This window comes from Falco peregrinus, chromosome Z (genome assembly GCF_023634155.1).
Source record: "Falco peregrinus isolate bFalPer1 chromosome Z, bFalPer1.pri, whole genome shotgun sequence".
Lineage (NCBI taxonomy): Eukaryota > Metazoa > Chordata > Aves > Falconiformes > Falconidae > Falco > Falco peregrinus.
In genome coordinates, this window is record NC_073739.1 from 32,690,390 (window position 1) to 32,713,463 (window position 23,074).

General features: G+C 44.7%; 1 protein-coding gene across 3 annotated transcripts in view; it reads right to left on the reverse strand.

Moving 5' to 3' along the window:
• Positions 1–407: 407 nt before the first annotated feature.
• The window catches only part of ABCA1 (ATP binding cassette subfamily A member 1), a 99,631-nt gene continuing 76,964 nt past the window's right edge, over positions 408–23,074 (reverse strand). For 2 of the 3 annotated variants that reach the window (XM_055790651.1, XM_027777814.2), the window contains 29 exons: positions 22,545–22,682; positions 21,791–22,011; positions 21,254–21,326; positions 20,503–20,705; positions 19,425–19,473; positions 18,412–18,525; positions 17,900–18,051; positions 17,325–17,449; positions 16,844–16,942; positions 15,484–15,673; positions 15,234–15,328; positions 14,793–14,825; positions 14,106–14,211; positions 13,354–13,428; positions 12,791–12,960; positions 11,890–12,067; positions 11,221–11,336; positions 10,989–11,133; positions 9,637–9,760; positions 8,908–9,037; positions 8,657–8,777; positions 8,414–8,476; positions 7,854–7,960; positions 7,287–7,428; positions 5,885–6,019; positions 4,510–4,613; positions 4,291–4,383; positions 3,862–4,105; positions 408–3,662 (listed from right to left, as the gene is read on the reverse strand). In XM_055790651.1, coding sequence (XP_055646626.1) covers positions 3,522–3,662; positions 3,862–4,105; positions 4,291–4,383; positions 4,510–4,613; positions 5,885–6,019; positions 7,287–7,428; positions 7,854–7,960; positions 8,414–8,476; positions 8,657–8,777; positions 8,908–9,037; positions 9,637–9,760; positions 10,989–11,133; positions 11,221–11,336; positions 11,890–12,067; positions 12,791–12,960; positions 13,354–13,428; positions 14,106–14,211; positions 14,793–14,825; positions 15,234–15,328; positions 15,484–15,673; positions 16,844–16,942; positions 17,325–17,449; positions 17,900–18,051; positions 18,412–18,525; positions 19,425–19,473; positions 20,503–20,705; positions 21,254–21,326; positions 21,791–22,011; positions 22,545–22,682 — 3,686 coding nt within the window. In that variant the 3' untranslated portion in view covers positions 408–3,521. The remainder of the gene's footprint in view (positions 3,663–3,861; positions 4,106–4,290; positions 4,384–4,509; positions 4,614–5,884; positions 6,020–7,286; positions 7,429–7,853; positions 7,961–8,413; positions 8,477–8,656; positions 8,778–8,907; positions 9,038–9,636; positions 9,761–10,988; positions 11,134–11,220; positions 11,337–11,889; positions 12,068–12,790; positions 12,961–13,353; positions 13,429–14,105; positions 14,212–14,792; positions 14,826–15,233; positions 15,329–15,483; positions 15,674–16,843; positions 16,943–17,324; positions 17,450–17,899; positions 18,052–18,411; positions 18,526–19,424; positions 19,474–20,502; positions 20,706–21,253; positions 21,327–21,790; positions 22,012–22,544; positions 22,683–23,074) is intronic. The other variant, XM_055790653.1, reaches the window with a different exon arrangement.

Sequence of the window (23,074 nt, forward strand, 5' to 3'; positions counted from 1 at the left end):
TGCTTTGTCAGTGAAAACATCTACAGGGTATTTTTAGCAAAGACAATGAAGTTATCAATAGTTGCAACTTGCCACACCTCTGTTCAGAGGCAGGTACCTGACTTGGGAATTGAAACATCCAGGTAAGTTTGTTGTGCTCTGCAGCTGGATGTGACTTACACCACTCACTTTTTTTAGGACTTGGAGACCTTTTTATTTCCTAACTTTAGAAGCTTAAAGTAGCACTTGCCTTTCAGATCTTGTACCATCTCACTTTCCTGAAAACATGTGCCCCATGTTAATTTGTAGAGATACTGGAACGTGTTTGTACATTATGCAAAGTTCACAACAAAACAAACTTGGGCAAAACAAGAGCTTCTAACCGCACTCTGCAAAAGAACACATGCAAAAATGACACTTCAAAGACCAATGGTGCCATAAAAGCTTTATTTTTTACTTAACACAAGGCAATTAGAGTGCCTTTTAATACTTCACGTAACAGTTATTAGCAAATACAAATATATATACTTTTTTTTGCTTTTAATGAAAATGTCCATTTAAGGATTTAACTTAGAAACTTCAGTTGCGAAATCTCAAGATTTTTGCAAAGTTAACAGATATTCCAGTGCAAAAATAGATCCCATTACAGATAGCATAAAGTGCTTGGAACGAAGGAACAACTGTAATTCAGGAGGGAAAGATAAGCACAAAGTGGTGGTTTAACCATGGGGAAAAATGCAACTCCTTACTGAAATACAAATGTACTACAAAGAGGGATGCAATGTGTCAATAGTAATAAAAATCTAAAATAAGTTAACACCTCAGTGCAGTTTCATTATCAAGAGTGGTTTGATTACCGTGACTTGAGTGATTTTTCCCCAACACACACTTTCAAAGAGTAAATTAATGGCTGGCTGAACTTACTCCATGACAGATCGTGAGAGTTGCATTATGCTGTCTGTTCAGTATGAACAAGACAGGTCAGAGCTGTGAAATAGGTTTGGTCAACATCCATGTTTACTGTAACATTTTGTCACAGATGGACTCTGTGTGGGCATGACAGTCACAGGGCAATAGGAATCAAGAATCTCTTTTTGGTGGGCTACGGAAAAAGCATTATGATGCAACCACTGTTTCCTGCTAATTTACATAAGCAGTCACAAAGAGCAAACCACAGCCCTTTCAGGACCAAATCTGAATCCTCCCAGAACTCGTTCTAGTTCTACATGCACTAGCTTGGTACAGTGCAAAACTTAAGCCCTTCACTTCAGTGACTTAATGCTGATTTGTAATAGTAATTTTTAGCAGTGGTAAGCCTTCAATACATGTTACGTGTTTCAATGATACCGTAACATACCTGCAGCCTGTTACAGAGAAGTCATGGCTGTAGCTCAGCTGATCAGTAATTTTTCTGCACCTGGAACTCTGGTATATTCATCACCCCATAACTCATCCCCATAGGGTGACAATGCCATAAAGGTAATAACAAAGCATGTTTTAAGTGAGGTATACCAATCCCCATTACACTCCTTTGTCAATCCCCTTAGCAATGTATTATATAGATTTAAAAAAAAAAAGTATGAAAAAGGCACTTCAGCAGAGCATGTAGTAAGCTCTTACTTTATCTGAAGGCAAGAAACAGCAGGGACTGGGAATTTGTGCTAATTATTTAACTGTATTTTCAAAATGCTGAACTGGTCAGTGTTACCAGGTATACCTGGAAATATGTAATCAACCTTCTCCAGGCTCATGCCAGCCTTTTCACCATTTGTTGGGCTGCTATGGGCACTTAGAGGGGGGTGGGGTGGGGGGGAAATGGTCCATGACTGATTCATGGCAGAGAAGCATCAAGAAATAGTCCAGAACCTGTACGGGTATTTAAGGCGGAGGCATGACATACAGGAATAGCCCAGGAACTGTACTTCATTCAAGCCATATGACTGAACCTGTTTCTGAATGTAAAAGCAAGACAGAAGGGCCTGTAAGTATATTAATGAAAGCATACTCTCCCATGACTGTTGTACAACATGAACAAGAATTGGTTGTTCTTATTATGTAACATCCCCTCTAATATTATTCTGGCTTTGTAAAACTTCAATTGACTGATTAACTGCAGCACTACTATTTCAAACGATCTTGTTCTTCAAGGGGATTTTTACTGAAGCAGTTTGTCACACAAGGGTGTATTCTCCAGTTAGGGATCACCTAATGACTGAAACTACACTGCACCACAGAAGCAGAAACTTACATATTTATCTAATGTTATACCAGTTTCCAAACAGGAAAATTTTAGGTGAACAACTTGAAGTAATTGCAGATAGCGACTGATTGCTAGAGTCTGGAACTTGGTCAGATCACGAATGTAGCTATCGCTGAATGGATAGAATGAGAGCATAGCATCACAGGCATAATGTAAAGAAATACTGTGGCTACAAAGATCAACTGAAAGCAGTTTCAATCCTTAATTATGCTACCTACCTATTTAAAGTCATAAATAATACTGTTTAAAAAAAAATCTACATCTCATTTCTAGTTTTATCTGGCAAAGCCAGAAATGGCAACATGCTCGCGCTAAGCAATAATTCCAGATGATGGGTACCTTTCTGGTGCAAAGCAGGGGGTTAAAGAGCAGATATTACATATCTGAGTGACATCTCATGATTTAGAATTTGCTCTTGGCATTAGCAGCTTGTATAACTACTGTTAGCTGCTGTGGTCCAAAATCTAGGTCTGCTTCTCACCCACTTCCTCCTACTAGGTCTTCATGCAACTGTTGCTGTACCTCAAAGGAGCAGGAGAGTACTTAACTACACAAAAACCTAGTCAGAGTAGTTACTGGTTGTGATGCTGGTGGGACAATCCTGTGCATTTGCAGGGTTCACAGTTCTGCATATCACCACTTACTGATGGAGATGTACAGATAAGATGACCTGTCTCTTGCCATCCCACCTCCACAGTACTGCTTTGTGGCCCCAGATCTGTTACTAACTCGCCTACACCAGTCTAGGAAAAGCAGATGGTCAGGTAAGTTTTCACAGCCTAAGGCTACAACACTGGTGGTGACTTTTCTTGCCACTGACTGCATTGGTGCATTCATTGCCAGCAATGGATGTAGCACCAGGGAATTCCCGCTCCTAACATGCATGTTTTGAAAATTAAAACACGCATGTCAAATACCTATAAATAACCACTGGCCATGATTCTTCAGTGAGCTATTTTTGCAACCCTAGTGAAAACATATTGTACAGGACAAGATACAGTATGGTTGAAAGCCCACAGCATCTGATGGGTGCCTTACCACAGCTTCAGAGTTATACTGTAATGAGCTAAGTTCAAGTCTTTCACTTGAGAACAGTACAAGATGACTCCGTGAGGCACTGCCCCTGTAAAGGAATTTTGTTTTCATTGCATTGAATTGCATTGCATTGAATGGTTATCAGTAGAGTGTCCAGTTTCTCTTCCCATAGCTTCTTCTTCGGGAGTATTCTATCCCAGGAAAAGGAAGTCCGCATTCTGCTCATCATTTCTTTGCTGAAATTGGCTCACACACAACTTTCTTTTACCTTCTCATCTTGCAAGAAGGAATTAAGGATTGCAATATCTACCACAGTCTGGTTTTTGTGCAATGACAGGTCCTTCGCGTGGTCATCGTCACTTTGGTCCTTAGCAAAATTTACAAATACCTACAAGAAAAAAGGCCATGTCACACATCACCATGTACTTTCATTAATTCAGGGTATTTTATATACCGGGCTTCCTGAACTAGTCCTGGAATTCAGTACTCTGCTGAAATGCCCTTAAAAGATAGATCCAGCAAACTGGTGAATTTATTCCTGCCTCTGCACAAAAAGGCTTTTGGCAGACAGGCTACTGAAAACTTACTTGGTCAAGTGTGGTCTGAGAAACGGAGTAGTCTTCTATGTGGAGTCTCTTTTTGTTCTGGGAAAGAATACTGAATATTCTGGCCAGGGAGGATGGCGAGGAAGGAAGCTGGTATTGCAGCATATTCCGATGCTTTTCCTTCAGGACACTTCCAGGGAAGGCATGCCCAAAGAACAACTCAACAGGCTTCAAGTCTGGGTTTGCTCCTGCAATTCTCACCACTATGGTGTAACCATCTCCAAACCTGTAAACAGGACGGCCAGCACAGGAATTAAGTGCCTTTGAAACAGAAGTGCAGCTTAAACTCCATCAGCATTTCCCATAGTCAGAATAGCAATGGAAATGCTGCATGAGGAATTAAGTCAGACTATCTCCCTAAAAATGCAAACAACTCTGTGCTGTAAGTGAAAAAAACCCCACCAAACCTACCTGTTCTTTAGATGCTGGACACTGCCCAGACACCTGAATCGCCCATTGACCATTATCGCCATTCGAGTGCACAGGGCTTCACATTCTTCCATGCTGTAGGAGAAATAACTTCATTAGCACTGCAAAGAGCAGTGAAGTGCAGAGCAGCCAAGTAGAATCTAGCATCCAGCCCTGGTAGATGTACAGGCCAGGGCATGATACAGTTGGGCTGCTACTTGCCTGTGAGATGTGAGCACCACTGATCTCCCCTCTTTGATTACACTTAGAGCACAGTTCCACAAGAAACGACGTGCTTTGGGATCCATCCCTGTTGTTGGCTCATCCTGCAAAATATATACAAAATCCAGGTTATGCTGATATATTCTACCAACAAATATCTCATCTCTGAAATTACCTTTTCATTCTGATTACACATACTGGAAACATTGAAAATAAGCATGTTTGACTCATTTTCCAAAATGAGAAATTAATTTATGCTCCAAATTTTAAGTTAGCAAGCTTATTTTTCAGATCTGGGAAGTACAGCTTATTCTGCAATTATAACATCTTGAAATATCCAGTTCTAAACAAAGTTAAAAGTCAATTAGCTTGTTTAAATAGAGCACTACTTTCTCCTGCACCACCAATTTCAGTAAGCCTAAGGTTTGCCCTCAATATTAATCTGAAGTTATTTACTTCTAATTTTCATTGCATTATTAAAAACACAGGACAAATTCTCCTGCACAGTAAGATTAATTTGTGTCCATCAAGAAAGCTGTTATTTTTGGTACGTATAGAAATCTTTGCAGCGGTACTAAGGTAGTAAAGATGCTACACTGCTGGCAGTTTGGCATCACATTCAAGACCCCCACTTACCCAATGACTTTTCAAAACTAGAAGCCTGGAGACACATTATAGCTTGCACTTACATTTAAATAGTTTAAATATCTATTTCAGCGTGCTCTTTGCTCATGACTAAGTGACTAATGATGTATTTCATAGAATGGTTTGAGTTGGAAGGGACCAAAGATGAAAGATCATCTGGTTCCAAACCTCCTGCCATGGCCAGAGACATCTTCCACTAGACCAGGCTGGTCAAAGCTCCATCTTTGAACATTCCCAGGGATGGGGTATCCACAACTTCTCTGGGCAACCTGTTCTAGTGTCTCACCATCCTCACAGTGAACAACTTCTTCCTAATATCTAATCTAAATCTACCTTCTTTCAGTTTAAAACCATTTGCCCGTGTCCTGTCACTACATGCCCTTGTAAAAAGTCCCCCTTCAGCTTCCCTGTATGCCTTCTTCAGGTACTGGCAGGCTGCTATAAGGTCTCCCTGGAGCCTTCTCTTCTCCAGGCTGAACAACCTCAACTCTTTCAGTCTGTCTTCATAGGAGAGGTGCTTCAGCCCTCTGATCATCTGCATGTCTCTCCTCTGGACTCACTCAAACAGGTCCAGGGCCTTATGCTGGGGGCCCCAGAGCTGAATACAGTACTCCAGGTGGGGTCTCATGAGATTTAAACATTAGTTAGCCATGAAATATCTAGTCTTCATTTTAAGCTGATTTTTCTGTTTTTCAAGGTAAACATTAATGAGCAAAGGTCGCAGACTCACCAGGAACACCACAGGTGGCCCTCCAATGAGGGCAATGGCTGTGGAAAGCTTGCGCCTGTTCCCTCCACTGTAATTCCCAGCACATTTTTCTCCATATTTCACAAGGCCCAGTTTCCGAATTGCCCACTCGCCAACCTACAAGAGACAGAACACCACCATCTCAAATCAAGCACAGCCAACATCCACACAATGCCATTTTCCTTATGAGCTTTGGCTTTAAAAACATTTTTCAGAATGGCTACTCATCTGACTATCTAATATGGCATGGATGTAGGTTTTGAAACACCCTGTTCACCTCTAGATCAGGATATATGCTATCTGGCCCCTGGAAGGCTAGAATATCAAATGGCTGCAGCTTATCAGCCAGTGAGCATGAGTTGAGCCATGTTACCCCCTGGTGTAGTGCTCTTAGCAGTACCAGCTTTAGCTAGCTTTCCAGTTGCTGTGGGCTTGCAGCAGGGACACGGTCACTACTGACACACAGCAATTCCACTGTGGTGCATCTTAGTCCTTCAGACAGATGGGGGGGGGATCTGGTTTGTTATTCAGGAGTATTACTACTGGTGCCAACAGGCAGGCACTGCTGCCCTGGGGACTAAAGTGTTAGGGGAAAGAAATTCAGCTACTACTCTGATCACATCCAGAACTGGGTCCCTTTTATATGGGCTAAGTAGGAACATCACAAAGACGAACTTGCCAGCAACCTTCAAAGCAGCTTGCTGTTTTCACCCATAATCACTGCTCTCAGAGGTATTTAGGATACCTGGACATACCTTAGGCACCAGATCTGGACCTACCCAAAACACTGGGTACAGATGTCATCTTCCTACCTATAGCAGTTCCTGTTCTGCAGCGCCCAGGACACATAGTGAGAACTGCTGTTAACCCAAGGAAACTGCACTGAGAAGGGTACTGTATGGTACTAGCAGCTGCCATTAATTGCCTGAAGACTGTCAGTGGAGCCCCATGTCTGAATGCTGAAATAGCAGCACTTTAATGATGCAGCATGATCAATTGGAATGTAACAGCCACCATGAGCTCCTGTTAAGCTGTAGAGTGCTTGCTCCCTGGGACTTTGAAGAATTAACTCTTGAAAGCAGGTGAGGTTCTGCATGACCTGCAGCTCCACAGCCCTTAAACTCTTAAAAGAAAGAAGTCATTCAGCAGAGAAGTGCATCTGCTATGAGAACGCAGGACAAAAAGTACCTGCCCTTCCATTTAGTACACTTTCCTAGGCAGCACTGAAAACCACAACAATTTTGGTTTGCTCTGGAAGGAAAGTGGGCAGATTTCACCATACAGTATCTTCAGCAGCTTCACATCACAGCACTGCATGTGTTGTAGAGCGCACACAAGCAGGAACAGCTGGTCACTGCAGTGGGTCCTACCGTATTTCACTTACCTTGCAGACTTCTTTCTCTGGAACACCTCTCAGGAGTGCGAAGAACTCCAAGTGCTCCCGCCCTGTCAGCAGTTCATTAACCGCATCAAACTGTGGGCAGTAGCCCATGTTCTGATGGACTTCTTGGATGTTGGACAAGATACTATAAAAGAAAAACCCCTTTGTGAGAATTTCAACAGTACACACTGCTATTTTAGTTCTTAAAAGCAGGAAAGTGGAACAGTGGTTTTGGAATAATTGAACTAACAAAAACAGGATCCTAAAATCCATTTTGGCCATATTTTTTCTCTGTCCCTACCTGCCCCCACTTTTTTTTTTTTAATGTGACCTTTAAACATAAGGGGGCAGGTATTCAGTGGCTACCCAATTAAATCAATTTTCCTAAGCCACTGAAGTACTTTACTGGACTTGGCAAAGGGCTGAAACAGATGCCAAGAACTGAAAAAGGAAAAAGTGGGGCAGACTTTAGATTTGCTCCAAGTGGAACAAAGGCTGCAAAAGCTGGATGAGAAAACTGCAAAGGACCTGCTTTGATACAAAGCAGACAAAAGATGCATGGTCTTTCACCTGTTTCCTTTGAGGAAAGCTTCTCCTCCTGTCACATCTGTATCTCCAGTTAGCATCTTAAAAGTGGATGACTTGCCAGCACCGTTTACTCCCAAGAGACCAAAGCACTGGGTATACAAAAAAGCAGATGAACACAGTGTGTTTGAGAACAGGATTCAACTGCATCATTTTCAACACTGACAAGATAGGAAGGAGCAAACTTGACCCTCAGGACAGCTGGAGGGAGTCTTCAGTGAGTTTTTGAGGAAAAGAAACACTTTTGGACTTTCATTTTAAGTCTAAATCTTTACACTGGGAAAATGAACGAACTGTGGTGTCACCTTGGTGCAGTGCCACACCTTTGAGGGTATCAGAGTTTGGCCTCTGGTGCCAGACTGACAATTCAGTATTTTCTTCAAAGGCAGAGAGACACAGAATCAGAAACTGCTTCAAATTGTGGGCAATTTCCTTTGATGTAATTTCAGCATCATCTGTTTCTGATTTTACCCTATCCTTTGTTGCCTGTTGCTCTTAAATACTGCAGTAATAGCAAAAGCAATGAATTTGACAGATGAGCTTACCTCTCCAGGGGGGATTCCAACACAGATCCTATCAACTGCTGGCTTTCGCTTCATTCTGTAAATCTAAAAACAGAAGAAAGAATGAGAAGACAATGTCAAAGAGAACTGCAATCAGAGCCATACATATTCAACACTCCACACATGCTCCAGTTTTGACCCCACTAAATTCCCCTGAATAAGGCTTCTGGTAAACTGCATGGTTTTGTACCAACAAGTCTTAGGAATGCAGAACTCTTCTGTCACCTTTGTTAGCTCCTTGATTTCCAAGATGTCACTCTGTCCTCCTCCACTAATTATCCTCTGTCTCTCTCTGGTTACATCTTCATCTTCATCATTCACAGGAGGCAGCTTGGCATAGACAGGCCTGGAGAGAGCAACACGATAAAGCTTTAGCAGATGACAGGGCCTCCATAGTTAATATTCTCCCCACTTCATGGGGGACACCAATGAAAACTTCACCTGCCTGCAGTGGTGAAGTGGAGCAGGGAACATACCTGGGTTTGATGAAGAACCTGTACTGGATGAGCACTGTGATAAGGAAGAAGACAACGCCCTCTACTGCCATGGCAAAGAGATTCCTTCCCACCAGGTCCCATGACAGAGGAGACACAAAACGATTTTCTCCTGCCAAAATGAGATGAAAAGCACAGTCACCTTTCCAGAGCAGCAGGAGCAGGATATCATTTCTTCCTGCAGAGCTCACCAAGTTGGGCAGCAGGGCAACTGGAGAGCAGCCAGTAGGAGGAGGGAAGGGACAGACCATACAAGGGGCCAGCTGTGGCTGCACGCCCATTTCTTACTGTAGCAAAGTTGGGACTCGGGCCCAGAAAATTTGGTTTGCCAAAGAAGAGCTGGTCCACCTTCCCAAAAGGTTAGTGAAGCACAGAAAGACTGTTACTCAGGCCTGACATCTGCATCCCCCTGCCCTCCAAAAAAAAATTGTTCCAGAATCTCAGCCGTTCCTCACACCTAGCCTAATAATCCTCTCCATACAGTTGGCTTTATACAATTTTATTTAATGCCCATAATAACTCAAAACTTTGGGAATACATCTGACAGACTCTTTTCAGCCTTCGTAAAAAACTTCAATCAAATCTGTGCTGCAAATCATGCACTTTCAGTTCCTGAAAAGTCAGAGGAGCAAAGGGTGCTCGTCTGGAACAGACTCGGGCTTTCTGTGCTCAGTTCAGGCCACTGTCCCTCTGATACACAAATTCACTTACCAAACCTCTCCAGAGCATCAGCCATGGCCTGGTTTTTTACCATGTCAATAAGCCCCCGCCCCAGGCAGAAGTGGGGGAAGATGAGGAAGACAGACTTCAGGATGTCATTGATGTTGTTCAGCTTCTATTAAGACAAAATCAAGTGCCAGTGAGCCATCTGAGCAGAAAGCAGCCACCACCCACCAAATGTGACCCGTGTTGTGATTGACCCCTCCCTCCCCCATCGCTGCAATCTCACAAAGATTCCAGAATTAGAAATGCTCTCCCAAGAGCCAGTGCCATGGCTCCTCTGGACAGTGTTGTTGCATTGCTCAAGATGTTATTAATACAAACAAACTGCACCAAAGGAGAGATTCCTCCAGATGTTCACAGTCTAAAAGACAGTGTCTGCAAATAACAACATGCAGAAAGGCTACAGGCTGAGAAGACAGAAAAGTCGTGCTTTCAGCAGCTGTGGGTAACCCCTCCCTATCCCATATTGGAGACTGTAATCCTTTTGCTTTGTTGTCTTCCAGTTGACTTAGCCCACAGGTTGGGTTGGACTCACAGGATCCTGGGGAGACTTTCTACCAGACACTTAACGTCAAGTATGCACATGTTTTCACTGAGCTAAAACAGGCCTTGCAACAAAAGGGACCATCATCAAGGACTGCCTCCTTATGACCACAGGCAGTGGTAACAATCAACAGGCAACTTGCACAGGGTCTCCTCAACCTCCTCCCACAAGGAACACTTCACACCAGTGTGCATCAAATGTGGCCTGCTAAGACATCTTGTGTTGCCTACAGGCAGGATTGGAACTCGCACCTTCCCCAGCAGGCACCTGGCTTTGGAAAAATTGGAGTGAGGTGCATAGGTTCCCAATACAGTTAAGAGTGGTATCTTCCACAGGAGGCAAAACTGAGGGCAAGTAAGTGCTTGAGTGCTTGAAATGACCTGTGGTAGACAGAAACTGCACCTTATGAAGAACATACAGGAATTTCATTTGAACATAAGGAAGATATTTTTTGTCCCCTAAGGGTGGTTGAGAAGTGGAAGATGTTGCCGAGAAAGACTGTGGACTCTCCATTCCTGGAAATGTTCAAAATCTGACAGCCCTGAGCTGACCCTGCTCAGAGGTTGGACTAGGCAATGTCAGAAGGTTCCCTTCACACCTCACTATTCTATAAACATTGCCAAAGTGGGCTTTAACCCATTTCAATCAGAACCTGTGTTTAAACCACTGGAGTAGCTAACGGGTACAGACCAGGGGCTAGCCCTTCTGGAGAACTGGCTGCTAAAGGCAACATAGCACCAACATGGAACTAGATCACAGCAGCACAAGACAGTGAGGAACTTTTGGGGAAACGTACATTGTTGGTGAAGAGCTCCAGGACAAAGGTGGCCACGCTACCGTTGATGCCAATGAAGAGGTTCACACTGGTCAGCACAACATATGCTGTGCTGGGGATTTTGAACACGAAGGAGGCTGGATACATGAGAGGGGTGATGGACCACCTGGCAAGAGGAAAGGCAGCAATGTCAAGTAAGCACCTTCCAACTTAAGAGCCTTCCCAGTGATCCTTCTGATGAGAAGTCCCTTACCCATAGAGAAACAGAAGCAGAGCCAGCACAGGCAAGTTGGAGGAGGATACATAGGACTTCTGCTGGAAGCAGATGAAGATGATGATGACTAGTGTGGCTGGAACAATGTAGTTGCACTGGAAGGTGAAAAATAGGGCTTTAGATTTGTTTCCAGGTTAAAAAAAAAATAAAAATGAAATGGGTCTTTCTGCTCTGAACCAATGGTTTTCAACGTTCTTCAGCATTCCCAACGCTGTTTCCAATGGGAGACTCTTTGGAGAGTCACACGTGTGCACTAAAATGTAGTATACATGAATTTACATTTCTTTGTCCCTCTAGAAGCAGATAACAGATTCTCAGAGGTTCTGGACACCACAGGTTGAAAAAACCTGCTTTGAACAGAGCAGAACAAGGGGCTACACAAGCAACATTTTGGGGCAGGTATAAAGTGGCATAATAAATGCTGATGATTGAGCTTATGGTTGCCCTCCCATCCCCTGTCCCATGTTCACTGTCCTATTGAGGTGAGTGAACCACTGCCCCAGGAGAGTAAACACAGAAGTCATACGCCATTTATTCACTGAACTAATGTGGTGCCCACCGACCCCAAGTGGGCTTTGCACTTCAGTGCAACAGACAGCCCTCAAACACAGAAGGGAGGGCAGCTTAGCGCAGTTACAGAGCCCTTACCATATCCCAGACAAAGTTGGCCAGCCAGTAGATCACAGGCTTCACACCACTGATGAACTGCAAGTGTTTAGCTTTGCTGACACGTTCCTGAATAAGGAAGACTACAAAGCTGGCAGGAACAAAGGACATGGCAAAGATCACACAGATGGAGACGAGGACATCCACAGAGGTGGTCATCCTGGACAAAAAAATAAATAAATTAGGAAGTGAAGTGTTTGTACGCTGGTGCTGGCTCCTTTGAGATGAAATGAGGCAGCTCATGGAGGGCAGTGCAGAAACTGTTTCTCCTTCTGCTGTCCTTGTTTTGCAGGGTAAAACCACATTAGGCTGTCTTAACTGTACAGTTTTTCTCTAGCTGTATGACAAAGGGAACATACACAGCCTGCTGGCATCTCAAGCACAGCACCACAACCTGGAAACTGATTGGTAACTTCAGCATAAGAGACTGTTTTCTGCCTTCCTTATCACCACCACTTTGTTTCCCACTTGGGGTTGTTGGAAGTTTGTCTTTTTTTGTTTTTTAAAGTTCAGAGCTATCTGATTGTCAGCTGCCACTGCTCTAAGATCTGATGGATGTATCTGCATGATACAGCTTATGAGTCCTGACTCTGGCTGTAGTGGTAGTGGACTAGTCAGTGTCTTAGTGCAGAAAGACTCGTGAATTACTGTGTGCCATCCCAGGTTGAGACAGTGGGCAAAACCAAAGAGGAACTATCAATGCTTCCTAGTCAAACAGTGGCACCTTGGGACAAAAGAACGACCATATTCATGGTGAGCCATCTTTCTGGATATGGCTGAGAGGAATTTCTCAAGAAGCAGAAGGTCTGAAGATTACACTGCCTGTTTCCAGTAATCGGCTGCTGATGAACCCAAAGCCATCTACATTCATGTCAGAACTTACAGGGCCACTTCAGAGAGCTGTTGTTTGGTGAGGTTCAGTGGGTGATTGAAGGCAGTTATCCCATAAGCACTAGGGTTTTTGCCCTGCTGCAGGTTGGCCCGAAGGATGGCATTGTTGATCACGTTGAGGAAGGACGCAATGGCATGCCAGCCCTTGTTGTTGAACCACACCTGCAAGAGACCACATCAGCATCGGAAAGGCACTAGGTACATCAGCTACTCAACAGGCTCCTCAGCCCTGAGGAATTCCTTTCCTCTACTGAAGGCATATATAATTTCTTTCTACATCCTTCCAGAACGTACAGTTTGGTCAATAACCACAAGAGGCTGCTGGAAGCCAGCACTGAACTCCGTCTGGGCCTTACACCTAGACTCCAAGGGAGAAACAGATTTTGGGGAAAGCCACACAAGAATACAAGCTGCATTTGCTCCACTAGCAAATGAAAAGAACTCTCGTCTGCACAGTTGTCCAAGGCAAACTACTGGGACTGTGCTAACTAAAAAAACCTCCAGGTTATCAGAGTTTCAAATAGCAGGTATGGCAGTGAAGATTGATTAATTTACCTTCACGTTGTTCTTTGTATCCAGGCCTTTCATGAAACTTGACAAGCTGTTGAGAAACCGATCTCCAGAACTCCCCTGCAAACAACAAAGAGAGAGTTATCTACCCCCTCTGAAGAGTGCCTTTATTCATGTCTTGGAGCCTAGCAGGGGTTTATGCTATGTTTTTCACAGCTCTGAGTTTTCTTTCCATTCTGCAGCCTGCATTCACCAAGCCAGAGGTTGCAAGAAGGCTGAGAAACTGCAGCTTTCCTCCCTCCTTTCCTTTCTGCAGTGCTACTGGTAAGAGAGATCAGCCTTAGGCCTGCTTTTTACCCAGCAATAAGTATTAACCAGGGTTGCAGGCAACCTTCAGAGACATCGCAGCCCACAGGCAGTGTCAGAAGAAAGCAGTGGCCCAGATTATCTTCGGAGCCAAGGCAGATTCAGCATACAAGGACTCATCTAAGGTTTTGAAGGAGATGGCAACCACTTATTAATTCCCTGAGACAGCTCACACTGTCTGGCCAAAAAACACTTGGAGGTGTCTGTAATCCCCGCTGGCTTGCAACTGGTGATGGGCAGAAGCCACATATGCAAGCCGCCTGCTGCTCCCAGATAACCATCTTGGAGATGCCAGTTCAGAGGTAATGGGGAGAACCCACTGAACATAGCTAACATACAAATGCTCCTCATTTTATGGCTTCCAAGTCATCTCCCAAGTAATAGGACTCTGACATCAGAGCGTCCTGGGTTTATGGGGGACATCTGCTCACCTGTGCTAGCTCCAAGATTTTCTTCACTTGTTTAATGGCATCAGTGACTTCATGGCTTGGAGGAAGCATGAGGGAACTGCTCGCTCCCAAGGAAAAGCCACCATACCTGAAAGTTCAGATAGAAAGTAATGCTAAGACCCGAATGCTTACTGACCTCCAGAAACTGCCACTCCCCCTCCCTTCCCAGATGTCTCCTCTTCCTGCACTATATCCAAGGCAACATCTCCACTCTTACATAAAGGGATGACTTTGATCTTCCTACACTGCTGCTTAGCCATGATGTCTCCTACTCCTTGTTTCTGGGGTTAAATACCCATCTTATGACTGTTCACTATGCTGTTCCATTTAACGAATGCAGCTATCCTCTGCTACCAGCACAGGCAAAGCAGGACACCTCCTGCTTCCCTTGCTTGGAACAGTAGAACAGTAACACGTCCCAGGATGGAGTATCAGCAGACTAGTCCTGCAGATTTTTCAAGCCAATACTGCTCTCCACACAAGGCAGGCATGCTTTCCAGTGATATGCTCTTGGATTTTCCCAGTTTATCCTTAAAACATGCTCCCTCAACATTTGGCAATTAAGAGTCACGTAAAACAAATTGCAAAGCAGGGTGGGCCTGTCCTGCTTAATATAGCGATCAGGGGTTAGAGGACATGTACAAGCTAGAAAAAAAGGCAGTAACTCACCTGAACTCATTCACCCAGATCTTGTTCTTTAAGCTGCAGAGACACAAAACAAAGCCAATGTATAATACGTGGAATAAGAGGAGAGGCAGACCTACCAGTGCTGCAGGTACACAGCCAGGGAAGAGAATGCACCAGTCTCTCACATCTAGCATATGTTCCACCCCTCCTCTTCAGTGTAATCCCTAGGGTTGGTGCCCAGGCTTCCCCACCACTCTGCCCGCAAGGCTCAGGACACACCCCTCAGAGCTGCCACAGCATCACTAATAATGCAGAAACACCACCTGACCCGTGGATCAGGACAGTCTGAGGGGCTGAGTGGGTCTGGCTCACTGCTGAAGAGCTTGGGTTTTCCAGGCCTATTTGCCTGATCTTTAACAGCTTACCCCAAACAGCAAGCAGCATTTGGGGGTGGGGAAGGGAGAGGGTGTGTTCAACAGCTACCTTTTTCCAATGATCTGTGCATAGGTCTTCACCAGGTAGTCTGATATATTGCGGCCTGTCAGATTCTGGAGAATGTCAGCAGTGTCTTGCTCACGCTGGTGTCACCGGGAAAAACACAGATAAACACCCATCAGAAAACACAGGTGCCTAATCAAACAAACCATGTGCAGTGCTGCACATGAGAATCACACCCAGCTGGTCTGCTCTCTGGGAGCATTCTTCATTGCAGTGCCTCTGAGCTCCCTCCTACCTGTGGGGGTGGCAGCCCACCTGCACCAGGGGGGCACACGGGCAGCATCTTCTTTATCTTCTCACTGCTGCACTCACAAGATGGGGAAGGGTTCTGCATGCTCCAGTTGCCTTTCAGGAAGATGTCCAGGACTGACTCTGGGACTGAAGTGGTGGTCCATTCCTTCTGCCCCACAGTGCAAGGAGTGTCTCTGTGTCAGGAAATAGGCAAGGCAAATGCAGCTTTAAAAAAAACAACTATGACGGCCTTTGCTTACAAGCCATTTAAACAACAGACAAAATCCCCAGAAAAGGCAGGATGCTTTTCAAAACAGCCTGACCTTAATGAGACAAACAGCTCAGAGCAACAGAGCAGCCTCTGCAGCTTCTAACAGATCCCAGTGCTAAAGAGACTGAGCCTGGCCGGCACTGAGCAGTGCTGAACACTCTTCTTAGTCGCTCTGCAGCACAAGTGCTTTACTTCAGTCAGTCCCAGCATGTGCAGCATGCAGAGTTCAAGGAGTGTCTGGACGATGCTCTTAGTCATATGGTTTAGTTTTTAGTCCTGCAAGGAGCATGGAGTTGGACTCGATCCTTATGGGTCTCTTCCAACTCAAGATATTCTATGAATCTGTGATCATGGCTGACAGACAGTTTTTGGATGAAGTTTCTCCCTTTGGGGCACCAAAATACTGCTATTCCCTGAGATGGCATCAGTGGTCAGCCTCCTGCCCATGCCCAGCTGCTGTGTCTATTTTGTAGGACACAGTTTACTTTCCATGACTGGCCAGCACATAGAGTCCCTCCCTTCCCTCCCCATCATCCTGTGAAAGTAAACTGCAGTTATTCCAATCTAGAGACACACCATCCCAGCCTCTGCATACCCCTTCTACACTCAGGGCCTGGCTCTTCAGCCATCTGCCCAAGGCCATGCAGCAAGTCAGTGGCAGAGTGAGGAAACACCACCAAAGCTGTGTGGTTCTCCACTCTCTGCTGGCATTTGCAGAGGTGCTAACCTAAGTTTCTAGTGCAGCCAGGAACACAGGACTGTGGAATGGGAATAGCTACTGTCAACAACATACAGCAACATGACTAGGTTCTTTTCCATGTTCAGGACCAAACAGTAATTTGAGGGAGAGACTACTATCTCCTTTCCATCTCTGTCAGCAAGGACTTCCACTCAAACCTCACTCCCTCACCATGCTGAGGGGTGGTAACTTCCTAAAAGGTCCTGAGCAGAAAAACTGAATGTAGTTGCAGCTCTTTTGGCTTAAACCCGTTGCTGTCCATGCATGCCTGTCATTCACTAAAACCAGCTAAATCTACTGGGTGACCAGAAGCCAGGGCTGGGCTTCCCCTTTCCAGTCCAGAGTTCTACTTACGGGATGGAATGTCCCTGCATACAGCGCGTCCCAAAACCAGGCTTATTGAGAAGGGCATCCAAAAGCCTCTGAGTGCCTGCATCTTCTGGAGCATCATTGCTATGGGTACAGCAAAGAAACACTATTGGGTCAGTGGAATAACAGGCACACAGCAAAAGCACAGAGCAAGGCTGACAGTACAGTGAAATTACTCAGGAAAAGGATATGGGTGGAGATTTCCCATTGAAGAATGCTTGGCCTAGGAGCACACACACTCCTAGTCTTTTTGCATAGTATTACTAGGGTCATAGCACCATTCAGAAATGGATATGGTCTTGCCAGTAGTTAAGAGTTAGCATTTAAACGTCCAAAACCAAAATACATAGACTCTCTTAAAACATGCTTCTGAGCTAAGCACAGAAAACAAATCTAAACAACCTGTTAAGGAACTCAGTAACTCACATTTGCAGAGAACAGAATTTCTAAGCCACACAAAACATACCTAATAAAGGTGTACTGCTCATCATACATCCAGGGCTGTAATTCCAGGCTGGGATACTTTCCAAAGGGAGGAACGATCAGGCTGAACATGAGAGCAATACACACAAAGACAGCTGGCAGCACAATCTGAAATAGCAAGGAAAGAGCAAGCCCTTTTGGAAGTGAGTATTTCCAGAGGCATCAGGAGTTGCATGCGAGTCACTTAATGGATCAAAACTTTTTCAGAATTTCCCAGGAAGGCCTTACACCAAGGCACTGCTAGATACCAATACAGGACCTATTCTGGCATTCCATTAGGACACTTACATGGGTTGCAGAGTGTTCAGCCTGAATCTCAAGGCCAAATTTTGATTTGAAACTCAGTTGCATCCTTGCTGTGCAAGAATGCTGTAACCACTTGGTTATCATGTAACTCCTTTCACTTGCACAGGCCCCCTTCAGCTCAGATATGCAGTGAAGACCAGTTTTGGTTATCTGCATTCCCTTGAGGTTTTCTGCCCACCTTCAGCTCTGAATATAATGTGTGATCCAGAGCTGTCCCTGCTGAGGGACCCTGCACACGTTGGGTGCTCTCACCTGAGCAAAGAAGCCCTTCCGGCTTCTCTTGGCAATAAGCAGTCTCTTCCACAACAGGGCTATGAACTGCTGCTGGGTGAGCTTCCAGCCCTTCATCTGGTAGGAGCCTTTCCCATCCATGCCACTGAGAAGGTCTGTCTCTCTGGATTCTGCTGGCAAGAAAAAGTGACCCTCATTCAAAAGCTCACAGAGATGTTCTCTGGGCACTTTTGTGCTGGAGACACAGGGTGACAGCTGGAGCAGCTACTCTCACTCATCAGAAGGGGGAAAAAAAAAAAAAAAGAGTGGTGAGCAGAGACAGCAACAGAAATTCACACAAACGCATTTTCACCCCTGTGTCTCTGAGCCTTCATGGGAAGACTGAGCAGGCTGTGGATACTGCACTGCCCACTATTCCCAAAGGCAAATAAATCACCACTCCTTTGGCAGTCTCAGCCTTATGATCTGCAGTATTTGTAATATGAAAGAAAGTGTCCACGAGAAGAAAACAGGCTTGAGCCCCACCACAATACCTGGATCTATGTCTGAATCATTAGGATCAAATGCATCATCTTCTGTAAATGGACGAAGGCAGCTCTGTCTGTCTCCAAACACACGCCTGTTCCTTCTGGCTGGCAATGTCCCATCTGCAAATAATGCAGTTATGATTAGCTGAACTGCTTCAGTTAGTCTCCCATGAGGCCCAGAAAAACAAAAGCCATCATCATCTTCATTTCACATGTTTCCATTTGCAAACTGAGGAGCTGACTGGAGTGACTCCAGTGTAGGTAAAAGTAAAATTAAGACTGTTACTCTGCAAGGGTCATATGTTTTATGTACTGTCCTAGAAGCTTCTTCCAGTGCACTGGACACTATTTAATTTAGCTATGGAAATGGCAGGCTTCTCTTACTGTAAGAGAATTCTCACTTAATACGCTTATGACTCGAAGTGCAAGTTGCTAGCACTAGTTTATTAGGAAATGCTGGCACGAACACTCAAATGGAGTGAGCTGCTCTCAGAAAGTCATTTGGTCCCTACTGCAATCTGACCTTGTCAAGATTTTTCCCATTCCTCAGAGTAGACAATAGTGTCAGTCAAGTAATTCACAATACGCTCATATACTAGAAACTCTCCACTATTGCAAAAGAAAGATGCGACCACTGAGTCAATCGAAGTTAACTGTATATAAAAAGCATGCATTAAGTATACTAAGAACAGCTATTTTAGGTCATTAAAAACATCAGCATAGCACAGTGCCAGTTCAGTCTGAAGCAGGGCCTGTCACGCTTTGGCATGTGTCACTGTATGGCTGGACATGCTGCCATATACGAAGGTCACCCACCTGCTCAAGGCTGGTGAGATCAGGAACACTCTTCATTTGACATACCTACTTGACTGTTTATTCCCCTGGGAGCCAAGCCCTGCACCAAGATTTTACTCCTGAAATACTGAGGCTTGGTCAGCCTTATGCTTGAAAAGCACAAATACAAAAGGGTACCTCCCCCTGCAATCCCCTTCAATGCTGCAGGAGACAACTACACCTACCTGAGGTATCTGCATCCACACCACTATCATCAGCCACTTTCAGGAAGATCTGAAAAGCAATGGTAAGTGCCAGTGAAAATTAGAAGAGGAGTAATATTCTGGAGACTGCTTCAGGAGATGACATGAGAATGCACAAGACTGATAGATGCAGCACAAGGACAGAAGACACAGGGTTTATCCTGTGTGATGGCGACATGGACTGTGTGGCTTCTCTCCAGCTTCCAGGAGCCAGCCTGTAACCACATACCAGCTGTTCCCCCTTTCCGATATCAGATCTCAGTGCATCTCAAACACTATCTGAGAGGTGGGAAAGAGCTTAAGACCTAGTTACTAAATTTGGGGAATCTCATCTTCCTCCTAGTCTGACAGTACCCACACTCCTGTCCATGCTTGAATGGGCACCTTTGTGGAGCTTGTCCTACAGACTCTAAGCCAGAAAAAAATACATTTTCAAATTGCATATAGCATCCAAGGACTTTGCAGCTGTGGGAGGACTTAGAGAGCAACAGCACCATTTCAGTTCCCCTTATTATTTTAAGAGGGGAAGAAAAAAAACAAACCAACCCCTTTTCACATAAAGAAGGGATAAAGTGCATGACACTTCTGTGATAAAAGAAAGGCAGACTTCTCAGCTGGCACACAGCCACAAGGAACAAATCCTAAAAACATCCTTGACTGGGGCATAGATCTAAGTGGTTTCTGTAATGCATGGTCCTCAGTACTGAAACATGTGTTTTCAGTTAAGTGCAGCACAACACATCCCTAAAAATACCTCAAAGGTGTTTACAGTCGTTAGAAGCCAAACTGAGGACCAACCTTCACACGACATCTCAGCAAAGCGCAACTGAGTACAAAGGACCTGCCTGTGTTTGCATGTAATACATTTCAGTTTTTAATGCATGCTTCTGAGAGCACATGCTTCCACAGGGAAGAAGACAATCCATTTTGGAAAGGAATGCAAAGCTGCCTGTTCCACAATAAATGTTTACAGGAAGAGGCAAGACTCTGTCTTGTTGTGTTTCTGCCATGATTCATTTTGCCTAGTTTAAGTCAAAAGGAAAATCTTCAGCTCTCTCACCTCCTCCAGCGTGGTTTCAGAGATGCCATAGCTGGAAATGCCAAGATCAGAGAGGCGGTCATCAATTTCATGGAACAGCTCCACGAAAGCTCCTTCTTTAGCAGCTTTGTATGGCAAGACATAGGTTAATTCATGGCCAATGTCCTCCACCAGTCTGGCCTCAGGAACGTGTTTTGTAATGAGATTTGAAATTGCAGAGACATCTAAAAGAACCGAAAGGAAAAAAACATGTTCATCTTATTACTGCTCATTATGTGGAAAGAGCAGCTCAGTCTGAAAGATTTTGCCAGAAGGAAAGGAGGGAAAATGGGACATCTCTGGAAAGTGGCTCATTTCCATGGAAAGTTTAGTTTCTTTTTACATTTAACACAAGCTGGGACAAAAGCCTGGATCCAAACCTGGCTATTTTTTCTTTGCACAATTTGGGAGAGCTTTTACATGCTACTGGCAGTCCTGCAAGTCATTGATGTACAGTTCACCAGTAAATGTTACATATTGCTAACAGGCCTAGCAACTACATAATCTTTGGACACTACATCTCAGGTCAGCTGGAACTAAAGATGGTTCACTGAAAAGTGTTCCAATATTTACACATTTAAAAATACCATCTTTGCAAATTTCCTAATTGTCCCAAGACTGTAGCTACACAGAAGCACAAGGTTGAGGCAGTTGTCCAAGGCCAAATATCAGCAAGAGTCCAAGAGTAATATCAGCACTGGGACTGAATCTTACATTCTTTTCCAAGCCTTACCTATTGTCAGTGTGTCACTTTCATGGTCACTGCCAAGGCCAGCATCAGAGCTACTCTGGGAGACACTGTCATCCTGGTCGCAAAAGAGAAGACAAGCATTGTTTCCTGCTGTTATATCAAAAAGGGGCCTAGAAGATGCTGCATGCTAGGGAACTCCAGCCAGATGCTGCAACATGCTGGATACTGTACAGAGAGTCAGAAAGTAATGGTGACATACCACTGCAAAGGGCTGACGTACAAGTAAGAGGTCACAGTTACAAAAGTGAGCGCTACAAAAGTGTACACTTATCTAGTCTGTATCTCTGCAATTGGCTTTGGACCACTGGCATTGAAAGAAACTAAGGGAGAGGTATGCCCCACGCAACAGTTTAACCAAACACAATCTGGCATAATACCTATAAAAGCAAGTAACTGCTTTTAAAGAGTAAGGGATTTCTCTTTGAGACATTCTACCACGTAAAGTCATAGCTGCTGCTTCCCAAAAACCAAAGATTCCATGAAGGAAGAATGAATATGAGCAGGAAGGGTCAGCTGTACCTTTTTCAGATAGGACACCGTGCTGCTGCTGTTTCGGCAGGAACTCAGAGAGGAATCCACATCCTTCTTGACCAGGGTCAAATAATAGCCTGTTCCCAGCTGGTTCTTCAGGAAAAGAGAAGAGCCAACACAGCAGAGCTTGCCATGAGAAATGATGGCAATCCGGTCCCCCAGAATGTCTGCCTCATCCATGTGATGTGTGGAGAGAATGATAGTGCGGCCTGGAAGAAAGCAAGCGAAAACACTGCTGGCAAATCAACCATACCTGTGTTCAAGCCAAAGCGACAATCACCTGGATCTTGCCATGAAGCTGAATGGGTGGTTGATGCCACAAGTCCAGGCTCCTTTGAATGAGGCTAGCAGATGGAAAAGGTTCACAACTGCTGCCATGGGTTTATTCTCTTCACTCTGTGGGCTCCGGTCATACTTAACAAAGGCAGGTTAATTTCATGCCAGCAAGGTTGCTTGCACAGTGCAGCACAGAACACTGCTGCACATCAAGGGTGAATTTCTGACTAACTGCCCTCACAAACCATCGAGGAACTTTGTTCATGAGCTGTGACATGAATGGGATAAGAAACGAGTATAGATGAGATCAAAACATCCCTGCCCTGCATTCTCTTTGTTCCTTCCTCAGTGCAGGCAACTATAGATTTGCAAAAACACATTGCTATTTCAAGAACAGTCATGGGTCAGATTCATCTTCTTTTGCTTTCCATGACACATTCATTACAAGTAAAGAAAGACCACATACCTTGTCGATACTTCAGGAGCAATTCCCATATCCCTCTGCGAGAATAAGGATCCACCCCAGCTGTAGGCTCATCCAGAATGACAACCTTGGAGCCACCAACAAAGGCTAAGGCAACTGAGAGCTTCCTCTGCATGCCACCTGACAGGCACAAAAAGAGGTGTTCAGGCTGATGCAGGGATGAGGGGAACAGCAACAGCTGCAGCACAGTGGATAATAAGCTCTCCACATGAAAGCAGAATTGCATACTGAGAAGACCAAGTACTGCTACTGTTTCAGGCCTTCAGGATCTCATCACCTTCAGGACAGGGGATAATTCACCTGGATGGTCTTCCCTTTGCAAAGTCCCACTCCCAGCTGCATGAAACCTCACCCTTCCAGAAGTGAATCATACTATTTCAACATCAGCAGTAGCAGGCCATCAGCTTGGAGGCCTAACCACATCTAAGGATCCAGAACACAGGTCTCCAGAACCCGAGCTGCAGAAAAATGTCCCCAAGAAATACTCTTCCTGTGGAAGTGTGCCAGAGGCA